Genomic DNA, 19,015 nt, shown 5'->3' on the forward strand with positions numbered 1-19,015 from the left:
GGAGGCATTGAATGAAAAGCAGAACCTGCTTAAGTCATGGAGCTGCGCAAACGTTTGATTAATTTGAACACTCTTTTGAGAAGCAAGTGGGAGGATTTGGAGTAACAGCAACTGAAGTTTCATAAAGCTATAACCAGACCTAAAAGGAGAACTCAGATTTATTTATTTGCTGTAAACTGTCACGATGCGTAGGTCAAACTCCTCTGATAATTAAAACCAAGCACCCAGAAAAGCTCAACTTGCCTCATTAAAATATGAGTGAGTGAAAGAGAACTCCTAATTTCCAATATGTAAAGAAAAATAACAATTTATTTTCCTAACTCTAATAGGGAACACTAAACAAAACTATTAACAAACCTAATACTCTTTCTCCTAATAACTATTCCTTAACTGAACACAATTCTATCAATGTTATTCTAATAATACAATTATGAAACATTCTATTAACTTAATCTCAAGACAACACAGTCTCATATGCTGTCATCTTTCTTTTTACTGCGAGTATTTTTACGGTACAAGATATCTTTGATAGTGCCTTCTGATTTCTTTTAAGAGCTTTTCATATTAGATGGGCAGTTAGCTCTCCAGCTGTGCAGCAGTTGCTCTGCTGTTTGGTGGCAGTTGCTCTGAACAATTTTCTAAATGTTCACCTCCATTCAAGGCCCCAAACAGTCCTTCCAGGTGATACAGAGGTTCACCTGCCTCTCGTCCAACCTAGTTTACTGTATCCAGTGCTCCCAATGTGGTCTTCTCCAAATGGGGAGACCAAATGTAAACTAAGGGCATGTTTTGCCAAGCATCTCAGCTAGGTCTGCAAGGGCTGACCTGACCTTCCAGTCACCGCACATTTTAATTCCCCTTCCTATTCCCTCTCCAACATGACCATCCTCGGCCTCCTCCATTGGCATAGTGAATCAGACCACAAATTGGAGGAACAACGCCTCATCTTCCACCTGGACAGCCTGCAGACCAGAGGACTCAACACTGAGTTCTCCAATTTCAAATAAACTCCTTTTTCATTCCCCGACTCCTTTCTAGCCCCCCACCCTCCCTTCCATTTACTGACCCTCCTTCCAGCCATCAACCAGATTCATTCTTCCACCAACCAACCAGGCCATACCCTATACCTGTGTTCACCTATCACTACCTCACCACTCCGTCCCTCTCCCAACCCAAAATCCTCCCCCAACCCCCTTTTATCTGCAGCTCCCCTCATCCCCACCCCCAGTCCTGAAGAAGGGTTTTACCTGAAACATTGACTTCTCCACCATCTGATGCTGCCTGGCTTGGTGTGGTCTTCTAGTGTCCTGCTTGTCAACTTTGGATTCCAGCATCTGCGGTTTTGTTGTCTCTAACCTGGTTTTATACCTCCCCAACATCATTCCCTCACATTGGTTTGATGTTGCCAACACAATAAATCCAAACTCAATTGGGTTTTAGTATCCTGGGAATAATTCAAATTAATTGGTTAAATTTGAATTGTTTTCAAAACAGCAACCAAAACTTAGGTATCCAGGTAACAGGCTTTTGCCTGAAACGTCAATCTTCCTGCTCCTCGGATCTGCCTGACCTGCTGTGCTTTTTCAGCACCACTCTAATCTAGACTCTGATTTGCCTATCCAGTTAACAGCCAATTGTTACATGTATCTATTTTTTTTTAGATTAGATTACTTACAGTGTGGAAACAGGCCCTTCGGCCCAACAAGTCCACACCGACCCGCCGAAGCGCAACCCACCCATACCCCTACATTTACCACTTTAACCTAACACTACGGGCAATTTAGCATGGCCAATTCACCTGACCCGCACATTTTTGGATTGTGGGAGGAAACCGGAGCACCCGGAGGAAACCCACGCAGACACGGGGAGAACATGCAAACTCCACACAGTCAGTCGCCTGAGCCGGGAATTGAACCCGGGTCTCTGGCGCTGTGAGGCAGCAGTGCTAACCACTGTGCCACCGTGCCGCCCACGAATTTTGGAACAGTCCATCTTTCAGCTGTTCTTTCCTAGTAGCTGAGGCTGTACTTTAAATTTACTTTAAACTTCAGAAAACACTTTCCATCTTAAAATAAGCATACATTCTTTAAACTCCGTAACAAAACTTCTCTAAAAGCTTTATTAGTTTTGTTTACTTCACTGAAAGTAACTCCATGGACGAACAATAGCTTCATTAAACTTTAAATTGATAATACTTAAGAAACCTTTGAATTGATTGCAGTTACCTAAAAGGCTGTGGGAACACAATCTCTGCCTGGAAAATATTGAACGTTTCCTTGCATAAGATGTGCACAACATTTAAAAACTGATGCCAGGCAGTTAATTCCGGTTTTGTTCCTTTTGGACTTCATAGTGGTTTAATACAACTGAGTATTGGATATTCATTCACTTTTAGTTCCTCAAATTTTGCACACTATTAGACCTGCATTCAGCGACCACTAGACCTAGCTTCGACAGAGACGCACAAGCAAGAGCAATTAATGTTATTTGGAATATGTAGAACACTATCCTGTTACATGCTCAAAGGCGCAGCTGTTATACAAACACCACTATCTAATACTGACAGTGCACTTATCATAGAATACCTGGAGACTGTGCTTAGTGACATACACAACTTCAGAATTGTGCCAGGACCTTCAGGAAGACCTTAAAATCATACAGCATCCACACAACATTATTGATTGCAGTCAATGTCCTCCCCTTTTTTTGCAAACGCACTTATCCACACTAGCACAAGGCGTATTTAAATATTGACATGTTCTATCCACAAATATATCATGTTCATCATAGGTGCATAGGATTGGATTTTGCAATCGACAACAAATAAATTGTGCTCACCACTATCATAGTCACTGCTTCCAGCATCGTATAGACATTTTATGGGCATTTGAGTGTCAACTTAGTACCATCAGGCATCAGAAAAAAGCAGCATCATGTGCAGTGATCTGGGACTTGTGTGAACAGGGCAAACAACTGCTTATTCCTTTAACTAATAAGATTGAAGGATGCATATTGAGACTTATAGGCCATGAGAGATAATTCCATAGCAGATTTTTGCTGCTATCTGTTCTATTTTGCCTTATGAATGATGTGAGATTCTGGTGCTGGCTGCCAAATAGGTTGGGAACATTAGCATCTGCACAGTCTATGTCACAAAGGAATGTTCTGTTGGCAGATCATGATGGCAATCCACAAGTATTGATGGTATGATACCAGAACTGTCATTTTTTGAGCTTAGTGCTCCAGCTAAGGCCCTTCCTTAACCTCACACAGTTGAACATGAGCTTAGTAGCAAGAAGAATTCTTGCCTGCCATTTAAAATGAGCATCAATTACCTTCATGGAAGTTGCTGTTTGATTTCCTTTGGCTATCACTATGATTATATAAATGCTTGGTCATTTCCAGATTTGTTTAAAATTGCTAGCATGTACAAGGTATGCTGTGACTTCAAGAATTCTGAACAAGCCTTCTGCTCCTCGATTTGGGTTGCTCCTAAAAATATAGTATGTCATGATGAAGGAGAAGAGGACCTGAGGAAAATTGGGACTTTTGTTTCTGGGTTTTAGAAGGAAGATGCATGATTGCATTGTAACATGCAACTTTCTAAAGGGACTTGATCTGCTCAGTGGGTGTAATGAGAGGTTATTTTCCCTGGTTAGGTCATTCAGAACACTAGGACCCAGGCTTACCATAAAGGTTTGATTGTTTAAGATCGAGATGAGGATAAATTTTCTTAACTTAGAGGGTTATTAATCTTGGAATTGACACTTCCAAGATTGAACATGATACATGATTGAGTTCATTTAAATTTAAGAAAGTCAGATTTTCTCGGAAAATCAAGAAATATGAAGGATGAGTAGTAAAATTAAGTCAAGACAGAAGGTAAGCTAATAAAGTATTGTATGGCAGATCAATCTTGAGGACCTCTGTTTCTTATCTTCTAATCTACGTGTCAACCATGACTAGAAGCAAAGCACAGTACAGCAGTATTTGCCATGTACTGAACTATCATTAAACTTTCCAGTAGGACCGCTGAAGAGAAGTCTTGCCATCCACCCCACCATAACTTCAAGTTTTCCATAATAATTGCAGCCTAGTACATGATAGTACATGACTAGTACATGATACGAATAGTTCTTCGATAATGCGATGGTTGCATTCTTGTGCAAATGCGCATTATAGAAAAATTGCGCTTTAGTAATGCATTACAGTCAACGCACATTTTAAAAGTTTGTGCTTTAGAAACAGTGTCCCTAATTCATCAATCGCGTTACAGCGAATTCACGTTAACGAAACACACATTATAGCAGAACGACCTGAGTACAATATGTGTTTGTGAAGAAATGTTTCATATTTTACACATAGAGCATATGACAAATGACGATGTGAATGAAATTTCAAGAGCAAAAAGAATGCTAAAATGTAACACCCAGAAAAGAGAGCGTCTGTATTTTAGTCATATGTTTCAAGCTGAATAGCTACAGAGACCTCATATAGAGTAAAGTGGAGGACAGCAGAAAGAGGTGTAGATTTCGGTATATTGAATGACTGACCACAGATCAATTGAAGTTATGGTACAGTGGATATGTAATGATAGTGCAAGACAGAACACAGACAACCCTTGATAGCAGATCTCTTGGCAAGGGTAGCTACAAGCAGCAGTGGCTGTACATGCTAGACATTTATCTCTTGAAAAGAGTCTTCAGTGCAGACCCTGATTATTAGAAAAGTTAAAGCATGCCAGACACCAGTTCCACCAGTCTTAAAACTTTTCCTGTGCAACATTGTGGCAGAAGATTCCATGTCCTAATAATTGTTTCCCAACTATATGGTTCTCCCTCAATTTGTGTTCAGTTATTGAAGTACCATCCATTGCCATCTTAAGGTGGGCTGATGTTAATCTGGAACTGATGATAAATAAACACTTGTCGTAATGCTTCCATTGAAGCTTGTGTAATACATACCTAAACCAACTAAATAATTCCTTTGCAGAAGAAGCACGTGTTTTTCAATAATAATTTAAAAGGCAATTTGATGAATAGTTAAAGGGGAAAATTACAGGACATGGGACAAGGAAATGGGACTATGTGAATGGCTCTTTCAAAGTGCTCACATAGGCATGATGGGCTGAGTGGCTTCTTCTGCTCTGTATCTAGTTCTATGATCTTCATAATGTGTTATGCTTCAGGATGGATAACTGGCTCAGAGATATGGTTATAAACGAGTGTTGAGGAATATTGAGTTCAAAGTGTTGGAACGGGGGTAATCTGTATAACTCCCAAGTTGAACATAGTTTTAACTACTGCAGCATGGTGTGTGACAATTTTGCAAGGTTTTTGGGAAATACCTACTTATAAAAGAAGATAGGTAGTGTTGTATTCAATGCAGTGTAAGATATTATTTATTTAAATAGTATATAAAACAATAATATTGATTTATAGTCATGATTGCCCATCGTTTTTTTGGCTAACTTGGATCAAAATACTGAAAGCAGATATTTTACATAGATCAGAAATACAATCTCTGAGAAATGGAAATGTGAAGATAGATGCCCAACATTAACTTTATTTTATGAAGCAAATGTTGCATTTCCTTTCTTGTAAATTAGCTTTCCTTTATTTCTGCCTTGCAGGTTCACGTTTTAGTATAGTAGCTTTACTAAGAAAGAGTACATGCTTTTATAATGAAGTAAGCATCACCAACGAGAAATATTAGTGCACAATCTTCTATTTATTGCCCTCTGCAGAAATAAAGCAAAGATTTCAGCCACAAATAGTAAAATCAGTCCTCTTCTTGTGAGAGGTAAAGCCCTACTTGCTATTTGCACATCAGGGGAAATAAATCAATAATAGCATAGCAAAATCGTAGCAAGTTAGTTACATACATCCTCTAGCTCAGAATGTGATTGGCAGCTTGCTAAAACAAGGTCGCTTCCTTGTCATTTCAAGGATAGGAATCAATGCAGGAGGAAGAAAGATGCATTTTAAGTGATAGTGGAGTTGTGTCAGCAATGAGCTCTTGCAAATTAAGTATCACACAGTTTTGCTGTACAGTGAAGTTTGACTCACACTGCCTTAATAATGTATCTCAATTCTAATTTCAGAAGATGTCCCTGTTCTATCTTTTACTGAAGAGAATCGTTGTTGGTCATTGGGTCAGTTCAATGTTTAATGCCAGGTTTGGCTGCATAGCGTCCATTGAGAGTTAACCCAAGTTTATTTCAACATGAACCATCCTACAAAAAAAAGTGTGATGCTGGAAAAGCACAATATGTCAGGCACCATCTGAGCCTCATTCCTGATAAAGGGCTTTTGCCTGAAACGTTGATTCTCCTGCTGCTCAGATACTGCCTAACCTATTGTACTTTTCCAGCACCACACTTTCAACTCTGATCTCCAGCATGTGCAGTCCTCACTTTCTCTTATATGTTTGAATCAAGTTGTTTTTTAGTCTTTTAAACTCAAGCAAATTCAAGCCAGGCCTGTCCAACCTTTCTTTATAAGACCATTCACTCATGTCAGCTATTAGTCTGAAAGACCTTGACCTAAATAAATTGCTTTTCTTAAATAAATCGACCATTACTGTACACTGTATGCCAAATGTAGTCTCACCAATGTTCTGTATGGCTGAAGCATATCCTCGTTACTTTTGTATTCCATTCCGATTGCATTGTATAGCTTTCCTAATTACTTGTTGTACCTAAATAGTTTGTTTTGCAATTTACGCAATGGGATACCCAGATCCTTTTGCATCACAGATCTCTGTTGTGTCTTACCGTTTGCCAAATCTTTGTCCATTCACCTAACCCGGAAACATAGAACCAGAACAGCAAGAAAGAGGCCATTCATCCCATCATGTCTATACCAGCTAAATAAAGTAGTTGCATATTCTAATCCCACTTTCCAGTACCTGGTCCATAGCCTTGCAAGTCACAGTGCTTCAGGTGCAGATCCAGATACTTTTGAAATCTGTAGAGGATATTTACCTTAACACCATACCGGGCAGAAAATATCAGACGCCACCACACACTGGGTGAAAATATTTGTTTGTTCATATCCCCTCTAGTCCTTCTACCAATAACCTAAAATCTGTGCCCTCCTTAGACAGGATTTTAAATGAGTATTTTACCTCTATATTTATGAAGAAGAGACATGATGCAGACATTCCAATGAAAGATGAGTATGCAAAATTAGACAGAATAAACATTATGATAAGGGAACTACTTCTTGAAGGTGAACAAGTCACCAGGCTGGATTCACCTGCCTGAATGAATGCAACTTCAGTAAGCTCAAGAAACTTAATACCATTCATAACAAAACATACGTGATTGTACCTAATCCACAACTATCAACAGTCACTCCTTTGACCATCACCGTAGAGTGGCAGCAGTGTGTACCAAGATACAATAAATCACCAAGCTTTCCTTGACAACATCTTCCAAACCTGTGACCTCTACCACCTAGAATGACAAGTGCAGCCAATATAAGGGAACACTTTTATCTGTAAGTTCTCCTTTAATCCACGCAGCATCCTGACTGGAACTATGTCACTTTCCTTTCATTGTTGCGGTCACAATCCTGGAGCTGTCTTTCCATCTGTTATGTCCCTACACCCCAGAGATTACAGCAGTTCGAGAAGGCAGATTACTGCCACCTTCCAGGACTAGTAGGAAATGGCGATAAATACTGGCCCAGACAGCAACATCACATTCCCATGACTGAAGAGAACAAAATTGCCACCATTGAATAACAATACAGAATTATCTCATCATCAAAATGTCAGCACAAACTTAAACAGTTAACAAGGTTTGAATTCTCAAAGTTCGAGGTTTGAAATAATAATTCCTAGAAATTGAACCAAACTGACAATAGACAATCATACATCACATATAACTACAACCGAAATTTTTGCTAGTTCCTAGATTTGCCATTCTCCTCTTCACTGTAGAGAATAAATTGATGGCAAACCTCAGCATTCTTCATGAAAATGGAAATATTCCCTGAAAATAAAACAGTTTTACACGACAAATGACCTTCAAGGATAGGATAATGTAGGTGCAATGGCAGACATTTAATAGGTCATTTCACTCCATACAGAATACATGTATTTCAAGAAGGAAGAAAAGTTCCAAGTGCAGAACCCAACAGCAATCAAAATCGTTAAAGACAACTAGAAATCTTTTTTTAAAAAAGCATGTCATTAACAAATATGGCTGGCAGTTCAAAAGGTGACAGTATATTAAAGCAAACCAAACTATGACAAAAATTGGTAAGGCTGAAAAAATTAAAGAGAGAAAGTTAGCTAGGAATACCAAAAGTAAGAATTTCTATAAATATTTTAAAAAGAAAAAAGCTAACAAGAGTATTGGTCCAATAGAAAGTGAGATGGGGAATTAATAAAAGAAACTGAGGTTATGGCAGATGAATTGAACAGATATTTCATATTAGCCTTACATGTAGAGGTATGTCATCTCTAGAAGCTCCTCCGCCTGAGGGGTATCATGGAGTGCTAATTTCATTGGGGGCTCTTCTGTGGTGACTCTCGCTGCTGATACAGTTCTCGTCAGTAGTGCCTTACAGCAGAGCTTTAAACACCCAAGGCCCAAACAGAATACCAGCATGAGTGCAATGAGAAGAACTATCCCCGTGTGCCAAATAGGGTCCCCAAGATTAACCTATCAAACAATTTAGCCAGCTGTCTGTAATTGTGACTCCCTGTCAAAAATTATCTAGCTGATCTCTGATATTCTTGATGGCTTTTGTAATTTTATAGAAGGCATCAGTAACATTGGTGATACAGTTGTCACCAATACTTTTACAAACTCCCCCTTGCAGTGCTAATTGATAATCCACCACGTAACGTGTCTGCTGTGTGCAGAATCTGAGTTCAGTCAGCTCTGTATTAATTGCTTCCAGAGCTTTTGAGGTACTATTGCCTAAGATAATCAGGCCACATACAAGGTAATTTTGGTTTTTAGCAGTGACGATCCCTGCTGCGCCCCCACAAAGATAGAGATCCCAAGAATCCATATCCCAGTGATGACCCCAAAGTGGTGGGGACCTGCCAGTCAGCACAGAATTCCTCACTGTTAGAGCGGGTCACTGTCCTTCTCTGAACATGTCCCCCACTGGGGCATGGTACAATAAGAGGTGCGATTGTCCCTTCTGCAAACAGGTTTGGGAGGTCTGGGGTGTCTACTGCATAAGTCCCCTTAAATAGACAGACACATCCCTTCACTGCTCAGTAACATACATTGTCCTGTCCTTCTGTCTGTCTACCCATGTCGCCACTGATCCCTTGGGTGCCCACCCCAGCTGGTTAGTATCGAATGGTACATCCATGTGGCAGAGCTGACATGGGTGCTATTTCATTTACCACATATGAATTGTCTGCCCGTGGTCACATTCAAGCATGCCTACTCTCTGCAGGTGCAGGTAAACTGTCCCCTGGTGATTGTACAGTGCTGATAAGTGCGCTGTGTCGGACGCATGAGTCATTTTTGGGAACCAGGGCATAAACGCGACCCCATCCCTGCCCTGTGAAACAGAGTGGGTAATTACCCGGTTTTAAGTGGGCTTTCCCTTCCCTGGATGCACACACCTACCCTGGAGTCTCCATTTGTATTTTCCTATATAGCCCTTACACAGTGTTCCTGAGGTGTCAACGGTATACAGGTTGCGAGGAGTCCACACCGAGGTAACCACAAATAGGGATTCTACTGTTTGTGCCAATAGGTAGCAGACAGTTCAGTTATGGAGTCATAGAGTCATAAAGATGTACAGCATGGAAACAGACCCTTCGGTCCAACCCGTCCATGCCGACCAGATATCCCAACCCAATCTAGTCCCACCTGCCAGCACCTGGCCCATATCCTTCCAAACCCTTCCTATTCATATACCCATCCAAATGCCTTTTAAATGTTGCAATTGTACCAGCCTCCACCACTTCCTCTGGCATCTCATGTAAACCTACATGACAATCGTGACACTGAAACACAGTGAAATACATACAGGTAATATACATTTTGCAGTTAAAATAAAGTTATCAGTCGAAGTCTTTGTTTTCGTCAGGAAGTGCAGTCGTGCTTCTGTGTGGTTTGTTCTGTTGTGTTTTCGGTACTCCCTCTGGGATGACCGTTATGTCCGCCATTCCTGTCTGCACCTGGGGAATAGTCAATGACATTAGTTTGGTCACAGGAGTCTTTAAACAATTTGAGTTGGGTTCAGTGCTTCCATGTGCCTTTTCCTTTAATATCTATGCAGGCACAGGTGTCCCCTTATTACCACGTTATATGGCCCATTCCATTTTGGCGCAAAGCCTAGTTTGTCAGCAGTGCTCACACCAGGACATGGCTTCCTGCTGCTGGGACCTCAGGGAAGATTTCAAATTCCCCTGCCTTGACCTTTTTGTCCTGTTTATCAATTACAGATTTCCGCATCCCTTTTAATTGGCTTAATTCTATCACATATTGCCAAATTTAGTCTTTTAGTGGACCCACATTGGTGCCACCTGTTATTATTGGCAATTGCGTTGCTCACCTGGTCATTAATTCATATGGTGTTAGTCCGGTTGCCTGATTCATGGTGGCTCTTAATTTCATTAGTATGGCTGGTAGCACTTCATGTTCTGCTTGAGGTTTGCATAGCCTTAGCTAAAGTATTTTTGAGCATTCTATTCATTCTGTCTATCAACCCTGAGCTTTGGGGGTGATAAGGAATGTGAATTTTTTGTCTAATGCTGAGTAATTGGCAGACAGTCTTCATGACCTTCCCTGTATAATGCATCCCTTGGTCGGAGTCAATCTGGAGGGGTACGCCCCACCTCAGGATTACCTCCTCCGCTAATATTCTGGCTACAGTGTATGCCACCTCCTATTCTGGCCCCCAGGTTACAGGTTCCAAGTCAGGCTTGCCTCTTTTAATTAATCTCTGGATCGGTCCAGCCAATTTTGCGAACTCTGGTATAAAGCTCCGACTGTAGTTGAATAACCCAAGATCTTTCTGACTCCCCTGACAGTGGCAGGTTATGGCATCTGTTGGATTGCCTTGTTGCGGTCATTGAGCATTTCTTTGAGTCCCTGGAATATAAGGTGTCCCAGGTATAAGGTTTGTGCTTTGCCAATTTGTGGGGCTAACTTTTAACCGTGCGATTGCCAATTCCTGTAATACTAATCATAAAGCTTCCTGGTGTCCTGACTTGGATTTTTGAGGCAATTAGAATATCATCTATATATTGGAGTGCAGTATTACCCTCTGGTAAATCTATTCTCTTCAGAGTATTGCTCATCACCCTGTGAAAAATAGTGGAGCTGTTGTGGAACCCTTGTGGCAGGCAAATTCATGTGTACTGCCTGTCCCTTACTGTAAAAGCGAATTTATTCTGGGACTCAGGGTATTAATGGGACAGACGAGAACCCAGTGGCTATGTCTAAAACAGTAAAAATCTTGTGTTTGGGGGGCCAAGCCATTTAAAATAGCGGAGGGGTCTGCTGCAATGGGGTGCAATTTGAGGATGACCTTATTTAGTCCTGTATAATTAGTGGTGAGCCTGTAGCTCTCATCAGGCTTTACTACTGGCCACGTCATTGAATTAGTTGTACTTGCGGTTGCTTTCAGTATTCCTATTTTCACTAGTCCTTTCACTATCTCTAAAAATGCTTTTTCTGCTTTGGGTTTTATTGGATATTGACGGTGGGGCTTATGTTTCCGTCCAGGAACCCTTATTGGATCTATGTTAACTCAACCTGTATCTAATTTTGTTTCTGCCCATTCTCCGGGGACGAAGGCGCAGATGGCTCTGAATCCCCCCTTTTCGAGGTTCCAGTCCCTACCGGTGGTTGTAGCCACTTTAATTGTTTCAAGGTGGCTTGTAAGTTTTCCAATCTCAATCTTTCGACCTGGGCCAAATCAATTTCAGGGTGCCTAGTGTCACCCTGCTCCGTGCCATGTCCCACTCCATACTGATATACTAGACTCTCCCAACATTGAGGAGAAAGTGAGGACTGCAGATGCTGGAGATCAGAGCTGAAAATGTGTTGCTGGAAAAGCGCAGCAGGTCAGGCAGCATCGAAGGAACAGGAGAATCGACGTTTCGGGCATAAGCTCTTCTTCATTGAGGATGGGGTTATTTTGGAGTTTCCAACTTCTGTAGTTGTTTAATTATCCAGCACCATTCACAACTCTGTGGCAGGTCTGCAGAATTTTGACCTGATCCATTAGTTGTCAGATTGTTAACCCTGTTTATTGCTTGCTGCTTCCACAGTTTGACATGCAAGCAGTGATGTGTTGTAGCTTCACCAGGTTCATATCTCATTTTTAGGTCTGTCTATTGCAACTCCTGTCATGACGCTTGTGCTTTTCATTAAATCAGGGGTGTTGCCTTGTTTGATGCTCTTGATATGGGCGGTGAGGTTACAGATTGTGGTTGAATAGAATTCTGCTGTTTCTGATGGTCCATGGTGGCTCATGAATACCCAGTCTTGCGTTGCTACATTTGTTCTAAATCTATCTCACTTAGCATAGCAGTTGTGTTACACAACATTATGGATGACATCTTCCGTTTGAAGACAGGATTTAGTCTCCACAGTACAGTGTGGTGCTCATTTATACCGATATTGTTCTGAAGGACAAATGTGCAACAGATCAGATTAACAAGGATGAGGTGAATTAGGTTTCCCCTCCCGTTGGTTCAACATGGTGGAATCCTGATTCATCAGCTGATTGGGGCGATCGGTGGTAATCAGGAAGTTTAAGCACTTACATTTTACCTAACTTCCTGAGATTTCATATTCCAAGTTGATCTTTAGGACTCCCAGGGCAATGTCCTCTGAACTGTGTGTCGTGGTGCTACCACCCATGTTGGGTCTGGCCAACTAGTGGAACTGAACATACCCAGGGATGATGATCATAATGTCTGGCATGTTGTTTGACAGGTATGATACTGAAAGTATGACTGTGTCTGTGGAACACCTCTCCCAATTTTGGCAGAGCTTCCTGACGAGGACTTTATGTGGTTGACAGGGTTGTGTGTTTGCTATTGTTTCTGGTGTTTAGATTGATATGAAGTAATCCATCTGGTTTGATTCTTTGTTTGGAGTTTTATTGTTGTTTTATACAACTGAGTGGGTTGTTTGGCTATTTCAAAGGACAGCTAAGAGTCACTGACATTGCTGTGCATCTTGGGGTCCGATGTAGTCCAGACCAGTAAGGATGGCAGATTTCCTTACCTAAAGGGATTTGTGATCCAGGTGAATTTTTACAATAATCGACATTAGACTAGCTTTAATCCAGATTGTACTGAATTCAAATCTGCCATGGTGGGATACAAACTGTGTCCTCAGGACATTACCTTGTTCTTCTGGATTGCAAATCCAGTGGTTTTGCCACTAGGTTATCACTGTCACATAAATACTTTTTATGTTTGAATTCTTCTTATGAAGCCTATGTAGAAAATTTTCATGACATTTCAGACAATACATTGAGAGTTGAAATTCTATACATTGAGAGTTGAAATGTAATAGTATTCCATGTAAAAAGATAGGTCATTAGATTAAATGGTATCGCATAAAAATATGTCTCCATTACACTAACTGTAGGATTCGACCTGGGAGATGGAGGAGAGCTGAAGGGATATCAGACAGCGGAGACACCATATATTAGTGACAGGGCTACTTAACTTTTCTCCAGTAATTTAAATAGCCTGTTTTCTCCTTTCAATTATTCTCTATTTGAAGAGGTGTGGTGTTAAGGACTTGTTCAGGACTCATTCGTAACGTTGCTTTCTAAACTAAAAGGAAAGAGACACTCACAAGCATAATATTTGCAACTTATGGTCAAGAATTCTGGTACTAACCATATGCAGGACATTTTGGAAGTAACTAGTTTCAAAATACCATTGAAATATTCTACTTTGATTTTAGATGTGTCCAGAAATATTTTAAGATCAGTTATATAACTTACACCATGTCATACCAACATGAAATGTCTTTACATTTTAGGACTTCATACTAACATTTAATTTTTCAGCTTTAGCCTTCGAAAAGCACTACTTGTAATGTATGCTTCACACACACAAGATCTCAAGAGATTAAAATTATCATGCTTTAGAATAACTAGGCCCACTTTATATTCAGCTGTTATTTGCACAATTCAAGTCTTCAATCAAAAAGGACCTGAGCCCCTAAACTAAATTTGTGCATTCAAGTGAACTTTGAGCCTCACTAAATGATTTCTCTTTGATTTTTGACAGCAGAGCAGAAAACGGAGATAGTAATACACAAGATGACCCTTTTACCTCAGGTCAAGTTACCAAACTCTTAAATGATAACAGGAGAGTAACATTCCTATTAAAAGAGTTGAATGCTGTGGCAGAATCTAATAAAAAGGTATGTTCTTAAAAGTTTAGATTGCTTAATTATACTTTGTGGCATTCATGCTTACATTTAATGCTGTACGTGTCTTGCTATTTCAAGACAATTGTCTTTGTTACGTATAAATAATAAATTGATAAATCTATCTTTAAATGCTATATTTTGATTTTTGCCAATCTGTCAAAGGACAAATGCTACATTTTCAGTTTTCGTTTTTGTGAAATTATTCACAGGATGATAATCACTGCGATTTCATTGCAGCTAATGTCTGCCACTTATATAATAGTTAACAAAGATGCCTCCAGATCTTGATAAACAAAGAGGGTTTTTAATTTTGAACTTTTGAATTTTAAGTTATCTGTTCCAAACAATGCAAACATGCTTTTAAATATAAGTTTCTATATCGCAAGGACAATTTTCATGTAGCTCCACAGATTGGACTAGGATATACCATGAATTCAAATATTTGTTTCATTTTGGACCGATATGAGCACACCTTTGAAAAAAAGTCCTACTTAGTTTGCAGAAAATTCCTTGTTTCGTATCTTTTGATTGATCTGATGTAAAATTGTAAAATTAATAATTTGTATTGCATAACTGATGGTAAAATATTTTTATTTATAGATTTCTCATTTCAGTGGATAGCTAATGAATGTTATTTAATGCTGTGGGATATCTGCATGTTTATTGAGGGTAAAAGTTGTGCACGAATAGTTGTGTTTAATTATTGATATTGTTATAGCCTTCAGAAATACTCTAATTTTTGCATGCATCCCATGAAGGCTACTAGCTTCAAATATTGTTGATCTATAATCAAAAATAGTATGTATGGCTTGACCTTAAATATATACAACATAATGTGTTTATACTTTTAGCTTCAGGATAAACTGTCAGAAAAAGAGCATGAATTGGAAATTTTAAAGCTTGACACTGAATTACAAGAAAAAGCAGCAGAAGCCAAAATAGCTGAAAAGGCTACAGGTACTTTTTTTTTGCATGCAGTTTCAGTGGTTTTGTGTTTCACTTATAAGAAACATTGCAATTTGATGCTACTGAACATGAACTGTATTTGCCAAAGGTGTGAGGATTTCAAGTTTGTAACGTATTTAAGTGACATATGAAATGAGTAATTCCTGGAGTTCAGTGCTAGCATGCTGGACAGCTTTACTTGAATGCATACTGATATTGACATTAAATGCATTGTTAACACCATGTCAGTTTAATCACAAAAGAAGCTGTTTGTTTTGTTGAAAGGCCTTGAGTCAACATGGGAGAATAATGATTACCAGTGCCTTTACCTTCCATCCAGCAGTTCAAACATTGCTTATTGTTTTAACTGGTTCAAAGCATCACAACATCAATTGTTTAGGTGTACACACAACTATCTACAACTCAACCCATTCTTTCAGAAGTCCCAGCCCATGTGCCAACAAATGACCAGTTAAAGCAAGCTTTTGTAGTTCAAATGTAATTGTTTTATAACCCCACTTGATATACCAAGGAAGGCAAGATCTTATTTCATCATACGTGTTTGCCTGGCATGTCATGATAATAGTTTAGCTTTTACTAAGTGTTGGTAAAAGATAAATTGATCAGTTGCTTTTTATTTTTGGAGTGTCTCTCTACTGCTGAATCCTGCATCAAAAGCATGTGCACTTCAATATGCACAAACAATGTTGTACTCACAAATGACATGACATGTACATTCTGTGTGGTGACACAGTATCTTGACATCTCTGTTTCCATTTCTTTGGATAGGTTGACCACCAATATCCACTACAAATCCATTGACACCAACAGTTACCTTGACTATACATCCTCACACCCTGCTTCCTGTAAAGTCTCTGAACCATTCTCCTCTGACTCCATCATATCTCTTCTGATGATGTCAACTTTGAGATGGGGGCATCCAAAGTGCCTTCAACATTTCTTCCTCACCAGGATTTCTCACCAATATGGTTGATATGGCCTTCAGCCGTGCCTGACCCATTTCTTGCACTTCGGGCCTCACCCCCTCTCTCTCCCACAACTGCAATGCCATCCCCTGACCTCATCTAACATCCCACCTGCATACACATCCAAAGAATCATTAGCCGCCATTTCCACCACTTCCAGTGGGAAGCCACCGCCAGACAGACATTCTCCTCTCCTTCTTGTCAGCCTTTTGCAGGGTCCATTCCCTCTGGGACATCTTAGCCCATTCCTCCTCCACTCCTCACACCCTCATGGCACATTCCATTGCAATCACAGAAGGAGTACCATCTGCCCTTTTACTTCCTTTCTTAGAGTCATAGAGATGTACAGCACAGAAACAGACCCTTCTGTCCAACTCGTCCATGCCGACCAGATAGCCCAGCCCAATCTAGTCCCACCTGCCAACACCCAGCCCACATCCTTCCAAACCCTTGCTGTTTATGTACCCATTCAGGTGCCTATTAAATGTTGCAATTGTACTAGCCTCCACCACTTCCTTTGGCAGCCCATTCCACACACGCGCCACGTTCTGCGTGAAAAAGTTTCCCCTTAGGTCTCTTTTATATCCTTCCCCTCTCACTCTAAACCTATGCCCTCTAGTTCTGGACTCCCGCACTCCAGGAAAAAGACCTTGTCTATTCACCCTATCTATGCCTCTCATGATTTCATAAACCTCTATAAGGTCACCCTTCAGCCTCCGGCACTCCTCGGAAAAACAGCCCTAGCCTATTCAACTTCTGCCGATAGCTCAAATCCTCCAACCCTGGCAAAATCCTTGTAAATCTTTTCTGAACCCTTTCAAGTTTCACAACATCTTTCCGATAGGAAGAAGACTAGAACTGCATGCTGTACAGGACATTGGTTAGGCAACTGTTGGCATATTGCATGCAGTTCTGGTCTCCTTCCTATCGGAAAGATGTTGTGAAACTTGAAAGGGCTCAGAAAGGATTTACAAGGATGTTGCCAGGGTTAGAGGATTTGAGCTATAGGGAGAGGCTGAACAGGCTGGGGCTGTTTTCCCTGGAGCGTCGGAGGCTGAGGGGTGACCTTATAGAGGTTTACAAAATATGAGGGGCAAGGATAGGGTAAATAAGCAAAGTCTTTTCCCTGGGGTTGGAGAGTCCAGAACAAGAGAGCATAGATTTAGGGTGAGAGGGGAAAGATATAAAAGAGATCTACGGGGCAACTGTTTCACACAGAGGGTGGTACATGTATGGAATGAGCTGCCAGAGGAAGTGGTGGAGTCTGGTACAATTGTAATATTTAAGAGGCATTTGGATGGGTATATGAATAAGAAGGGTTTGGAGGGATGTGGGCCAGGTGCTGGCAGATGGGACTACATTGGGTTGGGATACCTGGTCGGCTGGACCAAAGGGTCTGTTCCCATGCTGTACATCTCTATGACTCTATACCAAAGACCTTCTTTATTATCCTATCACTATCCTATCTACCTGCCTCTCTACTTTCAAGGAGCAATGAACCTGCACTCCAACCTTCTTTATTATCCTATCACTATCCTATCTACCTGCCTCTCTACTTTCAAGGAGCAATGAACCTGCACTCCAACGTGTCTTTGTTCAGCAACATTCCCTAGGTGTATAAGTCCTGCTAAGATTTGCTTTCCCAAAATGCAGCACCTTGCAATTATCTAAATTAAACTTCATCTGCCACTCAGTCCATTGGCTCTTCTGATCAAGACCCAGTTGTATTCCTAAGTAACCTTCTTCGCTGTCCAATTTTGGTGTCATCTGCAAACTTACTAACTCAACCTCTTAAACTCACATCCAAATCATTTCCATAAATGATGAAAAGTAGTGGACCCAGCACCAATCCTTGTGGCACTCCACTGGTCACAGGCCTCCAATCTGAAAAACAACCCTTTACCACCATCCTCTGTCTTCCACTTTTGAGCCAGTTTTGTATCCAAATGGCTAGTTCTCCCTGTATTCCATGAGACCTAACCTTGTCACCCAGTCTCCCATGGGGAACCGTGTCGAATGCCTTACTGAAGTCCATACAGATCCCATCTCCTGCTCTGCCCTGATCAAACCTCTTTGTTACTTCTTCAAAAAACTCAATCGTGTTTGTGAGACATGATTTCCCACGCACAAAGTCATGTTGACTATCCCTAATCAGTCCTTGCCTTTCCAAATACATGTACATCTTGTCGCTATCCAAGGCCCCGGACACACCTTCTAGGTGAAGTAGTGATTTACCTGCACATCATTCAATCTAGGCGAAGTGAGGACTGCAGATGCTGGAGATCAGAGTCAAGATTAGAGTGGTGCTGGAAAGCACAGCAAGTCAGTTCAGCATCCAAGGAGTCTGAAAATTGACATTTCGGGCAAAAGCCCTTCATCAAGCACCACTCTAATCTTGACTCATCGTTCAATCTAGTCTACTGTATTTGCTGCTCACAATGTAGTCTCTTCTACAATGGGGAGACAAAACACAGACTAGGTGACTGCTTTGCAGAACACCTACGTCCTGTCCGTAAAAATGACTCTGAGCTTCTGGTTTACTGCCACTTCAGTACAACTTTAAGTTGCCTGATCAACATCTCTGTTTTGAACTTGCTACAGTGCTGCAGCAAAGCTCAGCACAAACTGGGAGAACAACACCTCCTTTTCCACTTGGAGACTTTGCAACCTTCTGGGCTCAATATTAAGTTCA

General features: G+C 40.7%; 1 protein-coding gene across 6 annotated transcripts in view; it reads left to right on the forward strand.

Annotated features, from left to right (window-relative positions):
* The window catches only part of mipol1 (mirror-image polydactyly 1), a 414,430-nt gene that overhangs the window by 159,354 nt on the left and 236,061 nt on the right, over nucleotides 1-19,015 (forward strand). For 4 of the 6 annotated variants that reach the window (XM_043697844.2, XM_087989940.1, XM_087989937.1 and 1 more), the window contains exons 3-4: nucleotides 14,251-14,383; nucleotides 15,244-15,349. In XM_043697844.2, coding sequence (XP_043553779.1) covers nucleotides 14,251-14,383; nucleotides 15,244-15,349 — 239 coding nt within the window. Of the gene's footprint in view, nucleotides 1-14,247; nucleotides 14,384-15,243; nucleotides 15,350-19,015 lie in introns of all 6 variants that reach the window. The other 2 variants (XM_087989939.1, XM_087989941.1) reach the window with 1 other exon arrangement.

This window comes from Chiloscyllium plagiosum, unplaced genomic scaffold, assembly GCF_037043375.1.
Source record: "Chiloscyllium plagiosum isolate Xiang-an unplaced genomic scaffold, Cpla_swu_hap1 HiC_scaffold_8, whole genome shotgun sequence".
NCBI lineage: Eukaryota > Metazoa > Chordata > Chondrichthyes > Orectolobiformes > Hemiscylliidae > Chiloscyllium > Chiloscyllium plagiosum.